The sequence below is a fragment of the Anarhichas minor genome, unplaced genomic scaffold (genome assembly GCF_050575085.1).
Source record: "Anarhichas minor isolate MPS153535 unplaced genomic scaffold, ASM5057508v1 ptg000002l, whole genome shotgun sequence".
In the NCBI taxonomy this organism is placed as follows: domain Eukaryota; kingdom Metazoa; phylum Chordata; class Actinopteri; order Perciformes; family Anarhichadidae; genus Anarhichas; species Anarhichas minor.
In genome coordinates, this window is record NW_027466448.1 from 6,445,264 (window position 1) to 6,458,614 (window position 13,351).

General features: G+C 41.1%; 1 protein-coding gene across 3 annotated transcripts; it reads left to right on the plus strand.

Moving 5' to 3' along the window:
* The first annotated feature begins 2,269 nt into the window (after positions 1-2,269).
* On the plus strand, positions 2,270-12,093 carry lhx3 (LIM homeobox 3). 3 transcript variants are annotated; one of them, XM_076100257.1, is made up of 6 exons: positions 2,270-2,345; positions 7,308-7,479; positions 7,619-7,821; positions 9,520-9,671; positions 10,759-10,930; positions 11,660-12,093. In XM_076100257.1, the coding sequence occupies exons 1-6, from the start codon at positions 2,270-2,272 to the stop codon at positions 12,091-12,093; spliced, it is 1,209 nt and encodes a 402-aa protein (XP_075956372.1). The 3 variants fall into 3 exon arrangements, with proteins under 3 accessions (XP_075956372.1, XP_075956454.1, XP_075956286.1); XM_076100339.1 differs by having other exon boundaries at positions 2,270-2,339; XM_076100171.1 differs by lacking the exon at positions 2,270-2,345 and adding an exon at positions 5,027-5,123.
* Positions 12,094-13,351: the final 1,258 nt, after the last annotated feature.

Sequence of the window (13,351 nt, forward strand, 5' to 3'; positions counted from 1 at the left end):
GAAACACAACAGATCTCAGTAAAGATTTGTTTTCGTAAAACTATTCCATTCTCTTTTCATGTGCAGCATACTGTTTGTTCTTTTCAAGTAGTCTGGCCGAGGCTTGTCTAACCCACTTGTGAGCCTGTTGAACCTGCTCATATTCAACATCAAAATCAAGTTCTGTAGGAGCAAGAGGCCGAGTCTTTATGGAGGACCCTGAATGGCTGATTGCAGCTGCCATCTCAAGTAGGACCCAGGTGTGTTAACACTCTTACCAATTTTCTGCGATGATGCTTTAGGTTTCGCAGAGGACACGCCAAAACAGGATAAAAGCCTCGGCATGTTTTTCGGGTTTGGCTCTTCATGATATTTATGCGAGTGAGCCGAGGATGCCGGAAAACAAAATGTTTGTGTTGGCTTTAAAAAGAGTGGCATTACCAGAACTCATTTTTATTGCTGTTTTTTGCTCAGTTTATTCCTCAAATTCCTTCTTTAACATAACTTGGTGATGTAATAAATCATTTTGATGTTATAGTTTACCAAAATAATAAATTGAGGAAAATTATTAATATGGTAGATGATGAATTTATCTTGCCTTATTTGAGATAAGGATAGGTCACACATGTCCACCATGCACTGCGTTACAAATGAAAAAAGCAAAGACTCTCTTCTCACATTGGATGAAAGGAAAAGCAAAGCAGTCCTGTTGTTGTGCTTGTAGTCTAAGCTCCTTTGATGCTGCATTGGCTTTAGGTTACTGTGTACAGCTCCTTCCAGATTTACAAACACTTCTCCCTTAATCTGCATAAAGATCCACACTGACCTGTTGACCAGAGATTACTGCCCTTGAAAACACCCACAAAGTTGCTCCTTATCCATCAAAACAAACATCCGCTTGATAATGTTTTTTTAGATCTCAACATTATGTGAATGTAATGGAATTGCTGGAAGAATGGAGGGTGTGAATTTGGTGAGGTAGAATGAGAAAATGAAAAAAGGTGGTTGCTTTGGAGGCTAATTGCCCTGAGTGGACTAATGAACAGCATAGGTCTAATTGGCTTACACCACTTGTGGGCTGGCATGCTGGGCGAGCAAAATTGAATCAAAGCTGTAGGACTACGTCAGAGTAGTTTTGTGCGTTGTGGTGGTAATTGGCACAGTGTCAAAGGCCTGAAGCATGGCACTGAGCCAAATAGACGCGCAGCTCTGCGCAAGCGCCTGAATTGAAATCTTACAGAAAAGGATAAATTGGGGACAATATTTTTTTTTTAAGGAATCATGAAAGAAAGAAAGAAAGAAAAGTATTACTATTGAACTACATTAACCTCTGTGCTTTTTAAGATTCGAACTCGTTTCTGTACTGTGGTCATATTTCTCAATCAAAAGTTTAAAGCAGCGTTTAAAACGAATACCTGTCAATCATTTTAAACTAATCCAACCAGTAAAGACGTGCACATACTTTATCTTTTTTCGGTACAACCCACCTGTAAAACTACAAATTATAACCTTACGGTATGTTGTACTATCCGTCCACTCGTATCAATAATGCGATGCGGTCTCTTTTTAACCAACAAAAGAGAGACGCAGCGATTGAACAGCATGACAACAATGTCCCGAGCAGTGCCCCATTGTGCGCCTTGAAAGACAGACACGTGCACCGCAACATAGCTAAGGAGAAAGATGGGAGGGCAAGCAAGTGTGTGAGTGTGTGTGTGTGTGTGTGTGTGTGTGTGTGTGTGTGTGTGTGTGTGTGTGTGTGTGTGTGTGTGTGTGTTTGTGTGTGAGCGCGTTAAAGATAGGCTCGGGGGACAGGACCAGCACACACGCCTCCAGTCTGTTTATAGGAACTCCCCCTTTCAGCACCCTGGACAGAGGCAGCGCTGACCGCCGCCTATACTTTAGTACTTCAGTAAAGTCGCAGGCTGCCGGGCTCACAGTCAGGTCAGCTGACGCTGCTAATGGTCAGACACTTTTCCACTGCCACCCGACCGTCGTCTCCACCTCATCTCGAGCTTATCCACGAGAAATCAAAGAGCAACTTGATGAATATTCAAAGTGCACGTCCTCGGCGGCTGACGAAAGGAGACAGGTCGACGGGCGTCCTTTTTAACAATTGTCAGAAATCAAGCTGCCACCGAAGAGCGCTCAACTCACTCTCGAGAGGATAAAATCTCCAGGAAAGTGCCGGTTTGAATCCACCGTCCATACGCAGTAGCCTATTGTTAAGGTTTTTTCGCACGCGTTTCGGCGCTGCTTTCTTCCGTTGGAACACCGGGACATCTTCGAAATGTTGCTTGAACACCCGGGGTCAAGCTGTCAAAACACCGGAAATTTCTCCCGGTACAGTTCAGGCCAAGGTAAGAGCCCATTTTGACTATTTTCACTGTGCAGATGAGCATTATCACTTGGCCGGGTTTTAATTGATGTCTTGGGGGTCAGTTACAATTCGGCGTGAAATAGTGGATCACACAGCAAATCGGTACAGCAGGACTGCAGGAGGCTCTTGTTTTGCTGAGTGGACTCTGACAAGCGTGAAATGGGCCTTGTGAACTGCTTTTATTTTAATGTGAAAAGCAAGGACACTGAAATTCCAATTATTTAATGTTTCATCATTTGAATGTTCGATGCGCCCAAACGGGACACATTGTAGACATTGATATGTCATATAAAGTTGCGGCAGTTGCAGAAAAACCCGACTGTTATTCATTGACCCATGTTGATGTATACAGACCGTTTAGAGGCGCTTCTTTTGCAGCGCGTGTGGGAGACGTTATGAATTTGTAATGAGCCTTCATTGTTGGAGAATCGCACCAACAGATGTTACGCGCGTGTTGTCATTTCACACCGCCGCCTGCGGTTGTAACGGGAGCGCAAGCAGGGCGCAAGATGCGGAGATGGAGAGGCCCGGACCCACTGTGGCGACAGCAGCCTCGCTATGGCTGTGAGACAGACTGCCAGCAGGCGCGGTGGAGCTGCTCCCACCCGCACACCACCGACATAATATGCTCAACAGGTGACATTCCTGCCCCGACAGGTGGGACACCTGAGGTTGCAGTGGAGGTGATGGTGTACGAGTGGTCGGATTCAAAGCCTCCCCATAATAGCTAAATTATTAGTGGCATCTAAAGATGTAGAAAAACAAGCTTGTTTCGTGTTGTTGTACGGCTGTATTCATTGTGACTAAGGCAACACAAAAAAATACATTTTAATTTAATTTTAAATAAAAGGCACGTGTGGAATTATGAAGAACAAAACTACGAAAATATGATTTTGAATCAGGTCACATAATACTTATACATAAACATAAACTTAAACCGAATTTACAAATTCAAATTCAAGCAAAAAAAAAAGAAATTCCAACGAAAAACGTGAATTTTCTTGATCGTCCTTGCAACTTTCTCTAACTGACTGACCATTATTCTGATGGTCATTTTATCGCTTTGTTGTCACATTACTGTCGGGCTCGCCCCCTCAAAAGTGAGCGATCAATATGACATCAAAAATGATTACAAAGCTGAAAAGTAAGAGGGGCATCCATGAATCCCACAGCTTTCTCCAAAACGTCTTTCATATACTTCTAAAATACAGGCAAATGGGACATTGATTTTGGATTCATCAGCGGCCCGGCTGGCTGTGGCACTACCCGTGATTTCCCCAGGCGCTCTTTTGTGCCAAAGATCAGTGTCAATAAAATTCATTGGGGTGTTGGCCCGATCAACATGTTATTGAACAGCCAATCTCTCCTCTAAATAAACACTTGTCTTTGAGCACTCAACACACAGGAGATGGAGATTGTATGTGTGTGTGTGGGTGTATGTGTTTGTGTGTGTGTGTGTGTGTGTGTGTGTGTGTGTGTGCGCGTGTGTATGTGTCTGCGCGCGCGTGCGTTTCTGTAAGATTTTCAAAAGCACTTATTTCACTTTTGATCAGAATCAATATTGTACACATTGCTCCATAAGCAAGTATATTAAATTCGTAAAACAATCACTTTTGTTCACAAAAGTACCTGAATAATAATAATAATAGCAACAAACCAAACGGTGATATTCTTTATCTTCTTCCAAGTGTAAAAACACTTGCAGCTGTCTGTAAAATAGAGCGATTACAGTATTTGAGAGTAAAAAAAAAATGCTGGGCCACTGCTATATTTATTTTTTGCAACAACAACAACAAAAAATGAATTAATTAAAGGCAGCCCAAGACAAGGAACTGTGTTCCATCGGGGCCCAATCTCTCCTTTACGCATGGCAGTACTGGAAACTGAATTACAAATAGATCCGAATCCTAGTTAGAAACCACTTTGGTCGATTTACATAATACATCAACAACAAGATTTCTTTTTAGATTTTTTTTTAGAGGTTGTAGATCTAGTTCGTTCTGTAGCTCTCAAATACTCATGGCATCACTCCCATGTAAACGCTGCGATATTTAACACTTTGTTCTGACTAAATGCATGGGCTTCTTACTCAAAACACTGAAGACAATATTACTAACTAAGCAATATTAAAAGTGTAATCTGAATTAGTTGCAGAATATTTTCCAATAACTGGGTTTTCAAAACTGCAATACCATGAACACTCTGTTTTCCTTTTCCTTTAATGTATGATTCAGCAAAAACAACATTACAAAAATCCATCACAATATGTGAGAAGACTTAGGAGAATTTATTAATTTTAGAGTTGGAGAAAAACGAGGTTTTTAAAGAAGATGTGACGCGTTTTCGTGTTATTTGGCTAGACTAATTGTGCGTATCAGAGTAACATTACCACCCAACACTGAACCTCCTGTTTATTCCTCTTCCGGGAAAGGTACTCTCAGTGGGTGATGTTAATCTACCTCCCTGTCGCCCAGGAAACGGAGCAGCGTAATCCTGCACAGGCTTCAACACAGTGGAGCATAAAAGCGAACTCCACCGGACACTCGCACGCTCGTGTTCGCCATTGGGGCTCCTGATACACAAATTTGACAACACTTGCCTGGTGTGTATGAGTGTGGATGGGTCACAAACAAGAGTTGCATAAATGTAAGCGTAAAATCATGAGCAATGGATGGACATAGTGAGCGCAACTCTCCAAAAGAGGCACCAAATAACACGGAGATGCCCCTTGCTGTGCTGTCGCACAGTGAGGCGCTGCGGAAAGGTAATCGGAAGCCAACATATCAATTTATTCGTTTTTGCACTGATGATATACACACATGTGTGTATCATGTGATCACACACAGCCTGTCTGACTTTAGTGTCTTTAATTAAGCAGGCCTTCAATGTGGTGTGTTGATAATGTTTCCATGTTGAATAGGTATCATAAGTAGTACACGGAGGATGGATGCTACAGTTTATTTGTAATTGTCCATTTTCGTTGCTTTACGCATCAGGCTTTTGACCATTGATTTACATGAATGGTCGTTCAAATTTAGATATATTATATTTCATATTTAGTGCACTGTTTTGGAGGGTAAAAGAGACGTAACTCGGTCTACGCACTGTTTTAATTTGGAAATTGCTTTTACATGTATTTGAGTCTGACATAACCGTTGTTATACGATTCGGAAAGTTGTACATGTTGAAGAATACCGCTTAAAAGTGATTTAAACTGTATTCTAAGGCGTACATATATATCAAAGTTGTTCTATTAACTTTTGTTAAATGGTTGATTGTTTATTATTCACTATAGTATAATGAATGAAAATGACCAGTTGTGGGGAGGGTGTTGGATTGATTGGAACCTCACCTGCTCCAAAGTTGTGAATTAACTCAAGAGATTCCCATTGGGATTTGCAAGCGTCTTTATTTTCAATATTCCAAGTGGGGCCCCATAAGGCAAGCAATTTGCTTGGACACCTCATGGGTTTGCACCGTGAGACTATAGGCTGCAGCTTTCTAGTTTTACAGAGCGCGTTGAATTAATGATGACCTGGATACACCTGTTCTTGACGTGGCTCCCACCACAACTTGTGCAGGGCTTCGCTGCTGATGCCAGAAGAAATGGTTCATTAATGGTTCATGAATTGTCCACAGCAGAACAATAGGGATGCGATTCCTTGCACGGATGAAATATGAAGTGGTTGGACCTCTTTTAATTAGTGATAATGCGACCTGATGACGTCTTACTTGACATTTCAGTTGTCCCTATTCATGTTGTTTGTGTTTAAATGTGTCTCGGAGAGTTGTTTTAATCCGTCGCTGTTGCTTTGAGGGAACGTTGTTAAAATATCTGAAATGGGGTTTGGAGATGTTACGTGCTGCAGGCCTGTCTGTCTGAAATTGACCTTGCGTAAAAGTGGCTGCTGCTTGTTAAAGGTGATTACACGTGACAAAATAATAAGAAGCCGGCCACTATTTGATTGACGAGCTATTAATTACCAAGATGAGACATTAGCTTACAACTCATTTATGGTCTAATTTTTATTTTATTTTGAGAATCCTGCAAACTTCGGATCTGCACAATTGCATTTAAGGATTTATTAGTATTTATTTGAATCAGTATAATCGCCATTCATTGGCATTAGAATACACTAATGGTTTCAAGTCAAGTTTTATTTAGGCTAAATGCCTCTATCCGAGTCTGACTTCGAGCACATTTATTAACCTTCTTTTCCATGAAGGACCGCCTCCAAAATATACAATAAAAACAATTGATTTATTTAATATCTAAATATTTCATGCATGTGGTGATTAGGTGCCTGCGTTTGGACACTGGCCTCGTGTTTTTAGGCCGACTAGAAATAAATGAATATCCTTATAGGGATATCAAAATCCCTGCAGGTCCATGTGCACGTTTTCTTACACTACTGTCATTTCTATACTATTTCTCTATTTTGTGCATGTGTGTCTTTATACTGTGCAATGCAATTGTATTTATAGTGGTATTTAGTTATTTTACTGCATTTGGGGAATACATTGATTTTGAGGTATCTGAAACTAAAAGAGTGATGATGATGTAATGATGAAGGCGAATGTAGAAAGGGTCTTACATGCTATTTATGAAAAACAAGTCAATATAATTTGATCTCCTATTGAAAATTATATATTATTTTAAAATCATAAAAATACGACCAAATAGTCAACTATTTAAAACGCAAAAAAAAGGAGAAAAATAGGAAATGGACAAAAAAAGTGAATCATTCGTTTATTCAAGCTGCTGATACTTATTCCAGCTATCACGTCTCCTCTACTTAATTAAACGTGTGTAGATTAACATAAAGTGTGCACACAGTAAGAACAATAAGCAGGTTCAGTTGTCACTCTGCGTGTCTGTTTCCCTCACGCCATTTCTCAAAGCTAGTCGACTAAAATGTGTTTGTTGACTCCATCGTGTCTCCTGTAGAAATCCCAGTATGTGCAGGCTGCAATCAACACATCGTGGACCGCTTCATCCTCAAAGTGCTGGATCGCCACTGGCACAGCAAGTGCCTGAAATGCAGCGACTGTCAGGCGCAACTGTCGGAGAAGTGCTTCAGCAGAGGCGACAGCGTCTACTGCAAAGAGGATTTCTTCAAGTGAGTAGCTTTCAAAAATATCTCAGGGGCCATTTCAACCATTTCCCTTCATAATTCCCTTTATTAGAGATATATTCAGACGCCAATAGTGTTTAGACAGTTATTATGTATTGATGGAAACCGTCTGATTTCCCAAAAGGAGATTCGGGACCAAATGCGCAGCCTGTCAGCAGGGGATCCCGCCCACACAGGTGGTGAGGAGAGCGCAGGACTTTGTCTACCACCTGCACTGTTTTGCCTGCATCGTGTGCAAAAGGCAACTGGCCACAGGCGACGAGTACTATCTGATGGAGGACAGCAGGCTGGTGTGTAAGGCCGATTACGAGACCGCCAAGCAGAGAGGTGAGCTGCACAATGACTGCCTCAGCATTTCTATTGGTGGCCTGAAAACGGATCCTAACTCTGGATGTTATATGATACGTTTGTCTGCAGACATGTTTTTAAGTGCCTGCTTTGAGTTGTGCGTTTGACGTGACAATGAGGTCACCCATAAACTCTGACCCACCTGTGCTAATTGCGTCGTTGCACGCAACCCAATCGATAGCAAACTGCGTAAAGTGGAGGCCTGGATGTTTCCACTTGCACTCTGCGGCTTGAAGGAATCAGCTTTCAATAACCCTTATTATCGTGGGGGCCTTCCTGGGTAGAGACAGAAAGAAAGAGGCGCGTGTGTGTGTGTGTGTGTGTGTGTGTGTGTGTGTGTGTGTGTGTGAGAGAGAGAGAGAGAGAGAGAGAGAGAGAGAGCAATCAAGAAACAAATATGTATTATGTTACAGTTGCAAGCACTGATCAGGTTATTTAGCTTATTTATCTTATCTAAATATCTAAATGCTTTTAAATGCATTCATAAGGGCATTTATTATTTTTATTAAATTCTACATTTGCAGTAAATTTACACTGTGGTTTCTTGCTATTATTCATGTGTACTAAAGCAGCAACAAAGTCTGGAGAAAAAGAGAATTTTCATGTATTACTCAATAACAAATTAACATTATTACAATTTGAAGTCACATCATTGAAAATGCATCAAAGCAATTATGCTTTACGATCATATTTTAGCTACTTACACCAAAGTAACTCTTATATATTTTGTTAGTAATAATTGTTCAAATGGATCATTTTCTTAAAGGGAAATTACACAAATATTTTTAACAAGTAGAGAAAAAAGTTCAATCAAGCCATATTTTCAAAAATATATTACTAGCAAAAACACATAATTCATAGACCTGCTATCTGGTATCTATACTTTTTATACTTTAACATGTGTTGTTTGTGTTGTTTCCTCCAACACTATTTTATGCACAAAATATTTTCATTACATACCCTGATTATATCAACCAATGCCACAATCATTTCCCAGCATGCTCTGCTCCTGATAGGGCCAACTGGTATGGTCAAGTTTTATCTCCCCATCTGTTTGTTTGAATTTACTGGCCGACACCAAGTGTTGATTTACGCAGCAACTTAACGCAAGTTTTCACTGAAAACACACACGTTTATTTTACTAATGAGAGGTCGCAATTACTTGGGCAGCATCCATTTGGATGATGGTTTTGTATTTTGCTGTGCTGGCCAACAGATGTGCAGACATGATGCAATTATGCGCATGGATGCCAGGTTTTGGTTTATAGGCAGAGGGGAATTTATCCATTTATGGTCAATTAAAAAAGTTGTATATTATACAAGCTTGTTCCTTTTTTCGGTTGCTGTGAATATGTGTTTCTCTCAAGGTTTTTCATGATACTGACCCAAAATATATTCGCATAAAAAATTGTTGACAGTAACATTTTCAATCATCATACATATTGTGTTGTGTAGTGTTAGAGACAGAAATTAATTGAAAAAACTGTACAAGTATAATAGCAGCCAGATTAAATGCAGCCAAATTGACTGTTCCTATTTATTGTTAATTCAAGTATTGCGAAATTTAACAGCTTTTCTCAAGACCTCAGGCCTGGAACGTAAAAAAAATGGACAGCTTTGAGGCAAAATAACTGTCTTGCACTGGCTTACATTTTGTGATGTCAATTCATTTTTCAGAAGCAGACTCTACTGCAAAAAGGCCACGAACTACCATCACTGCTAAACAGCTGGAAACACTGAAGAACGCTTACAATAACTCTCCCAAACCTGCCCGTCACGTCCGGGAGCAGCTATCATCAGAGACGGGCCTGGATATGAGGGTTGTGCAGGTAAAGTATATTATTATCCATTAAGGGCTATTCCATTAGTGTCCTCACTTCATTATCGAGGGACAATTGTGGCTGAACTGGCACAAGCCTACTGTACGCATAAGTGTGTGTGTTCGCGGGGAATTTACGGCTAGATGGAGTGAAATGAAGTCCAAGTGAAAGTCAGCATGGTTTAAGTGCAAGCTCGTTAACAATGCTCAGAGGGCCCCTCGCATATTGTCTGCTGCTGAGGAGCCTCACGCCGGTTGCTAGGTGGTGGTCATATATATTGTTTTATTTGCAAGGACAAAAGTAGAGACGGAAGCCACTAAAATGCTGCTCATTATTCAGTGAAAGAGAAGGGGTGAAGAGGGTTCACTTAGGGCGCAATATCATTAAGGAGAATGTAAAACCGCTTTTTGTACTTGTGACTGAAATGGATTAATTGTGTGCGCAAGATAAAGATAATAAGAAATGGGACATTTGTTCATTTTGTATCCGATTTCAGCAAGGTTAGTTGAAGTTTATGACTATCTGTTTATGTTTTCTAAAGGTAAAATGTATAAATCAGATCAAAAGTGGATATAGAAAACTTAGAATGATTTAAACAGAGTGGCACTCCAACCTGTCTGCTCCCAGGGGTGAGGAAAACGTGTAGCTGTAGTGAAGTTAATTAAATGCCTGATACATCTAGCGTAGGAGACGCTGCTCCCAGGATTCAGTGTCACTGTTTCAGTCTTCCACTTGGAGTCACAAAGGTGGGAAACCGCATCCCGACAGTCCTTGAACATTAATTTTGTTTCAATGCATTAAAGCATAATATGTGCATCAAGGAAAGAGCAGAGGACTTTGTATGTAGAGGACTTTGACTCAGGCATGATGACTAAACATTGTGTTCTATGGTCCTCAAGACCGAGAGGAATATGTAAATGAGGTGAATAAATGTGTCGGAAAACACTTTTCTTTAATTTTGCTGCAACTGTCTCAAAGATGAATTTATCAGTTTTTATTTTTATTTTATACTCAAGCCTCATTTGACTTACTGTGGTAAGCAGTCAAATGCATTTCTAATAAGTCACCAAAGCCATCTCGTCTTTTCACCCTCCAGGTTTGGTTTCAGAACAGGCGAGCTAAAGAGAAAAGGCTGAAGAAAGATGCCGGTCGGCAGAGGTGGGGGCAGTATTTCCGCAACATGAAGAGGTCACGAGGAAGCTCCAAATCCGACAAGGACAGCATTCAGGAGGAGGGCATGGACAGTGATGCCGAGGTGTCTTTTACAGGTACAGAGTCAACAGCACAAGATGAATAGAGTGGGCACTTTTTTCACAGGAGACATTTGACTTGTCATAGTAAGAAAACCAGACAGTGAGCCAGCATGCACCATACCAGGACCCTGAAACTGAAGCACTTGTTCTTTTCCTACGGTGACTGTTATCTGTATGTAAAACACAAATACAAAATGTAAAAAAGACTTTATTCCATTTCGGTGTATCATGGCCGGGAGTTTCATCTCCTAATGCAAAAACATATTTACAATATTTCCAGTTTGGACATTAAAATGAAATGTGTGGTTCCAGAAGCTTGTAGTGACTTCTCATAGAGTTACTTCATGGATGTTTAGCTGATGAATTACTGTAGCTGGTAAGCTAACTGCTAACACATTAGCATCCCGGGAGCCTTGCAGTCACAATATTTCTTCAGACTTCTTTTCATTGTCCCTGCGTTTATGCCACCTCGGCATTTTGCTCCTGGCTTTGTTCATTATTTCATCAAATAAAGGAGATGTTGAGGAGGGGATGAATCTATCCAAGCTAACAAAGCAAGCATCTTAGCTCAGTCGCTAAAGAACAATACATTTACATACTGCAGTTAATTTGAAAGAAAAGAGACGGTATGAAAGGAATATACAATAAATGAATGTTTCCATTGTGGACGACTACAGTTTTAGTGAATGCCATGCAATCTGAATAACAAATATCACCTTTGTCCATCATGTTCTTGTTGCACAGATGAACCACCCATGTCAGAGCTTGGCCTCGCTAATGGCATCTACAGCAGCCTGAGTGAGTCCTCTCCAGCCATGGGGGGCCGCCAAGGGGGCAACAACCACAGCTCCTTCCCCCTGGAGCATGGCGTTCTTCCCTCTCAAGACCAGTTCCACGACATCCGCTCCAACAGCCCCTACGGCCTCCCTCAGTCGCCAGGGTCGCTTCAGGCGCTACCCAGACACCAGCCTCTCGTCTCCAGCTTGGTCTACCCCGACTCCGGCCTTTCTATCATGACCCCGGGCAGCGGGCCCGGGATCAACCCTGGTGTGAGGGGCTCCATGAGTGCCGCCAACGGCCCCAGCTCGGACCTCTCGACTGGCAGCAGCGGAGGATACCCAGACTTTCCTGCCAGTCCTGCATCCTGGTTAGATGAAGTGGACCACGGGCAGTTTTGATTGGTCAACGACAAGAAATTTGACTTTTTCTGGGAGGGGGGGGGGGGGGGGGGGGGAGTTTTGTGTCACACATGACAGTGATTGTGCAAAGGAATAGACTGCTGTCCTTATCTGGGATCTGGATGGAAGGAGGGGGGAAAAGGTCCTTCATTAAAAGCACTTGGCCTAACAATTGCTCTTCAGAAGTAAAACTGTATGTAAAGCAAGAAAGCTGTCAAAGATGTTCAATTTCCAGATACCACTATAAGCTTTTTCAAACATTGAGACTCAATCATTTGGATTTTCACCAACTCCCCCTCTTTATTCTCATCTCTTTGTTTTCTACACTGTGTTCAGGTGCAGAATTCAGTTCAGAGTCTTTAAATGTCTGGTTGTTGCCAAATGTCTATATATATATATATATATAATGGTTTATCATTGTGGAGACTTTATTTTTATACAAACCCCTTCCTGGACATAAATAGGAACCCGGATATGAGGACTTTGTACATTCTTAAACAGGGATATAGGCAAAAATGTAGATGTTGTCTTAAATGGTACCTAGGGGTCCAATTACTTCTATGCATTTGTGTGTTCTCAGATGTATCTTGTTCGTTTCGTTCTACCGAAAACAACCCCAAGGATGAACTTGCTGTAGCACCCGGGGGTCTGATGTATATGTTTGTTTATGTGGAAAATGTTTTATGTCTTATTTATTCCCTCTGGTAATGATGACGATGATTCCTGATTAAATGGCAGGACTTTAATAAATTTGTCACCCAAATCAACAATGAAGTTTTATCCTTTCTGGTTGGACTAGTGGTCTGAAAAATAATTGTGGACAGTGGTTAAAGAACCATGATACATTGCAAAGTAATTTATACAACTAGTTTCTTGTCAAAGCCAAGAAACGTGAGCCAGGTCATCCTTGACATTTATCTCATATCTTACATCTTACATCTATATTTTCCTGCAAATCTATAGCATGTCACAGCACTGAGAGTGAAACCAGAGCAACCCCAATGTTCTGGCTGTGTCTGCAAATTGAGTATCTGGCTAACTACCAACCCTGTATCAGGGGTTCAACAGCTCTTTAGTGGAGAAATGTGATGCAGACAGAGAGTCAACTCATCAATTCAGAGATTACTGGGTCTTGTTTGCCCAAATGCCCCTATGGGAAAGAAATCTCCAATCCATTAGCAGAGAAGGGATCAAATGCCCCTTGTGAATTTCCTCATTTGTTTAGTTATTCAAAGTCAGGTTCAATTAAGAAGATTAA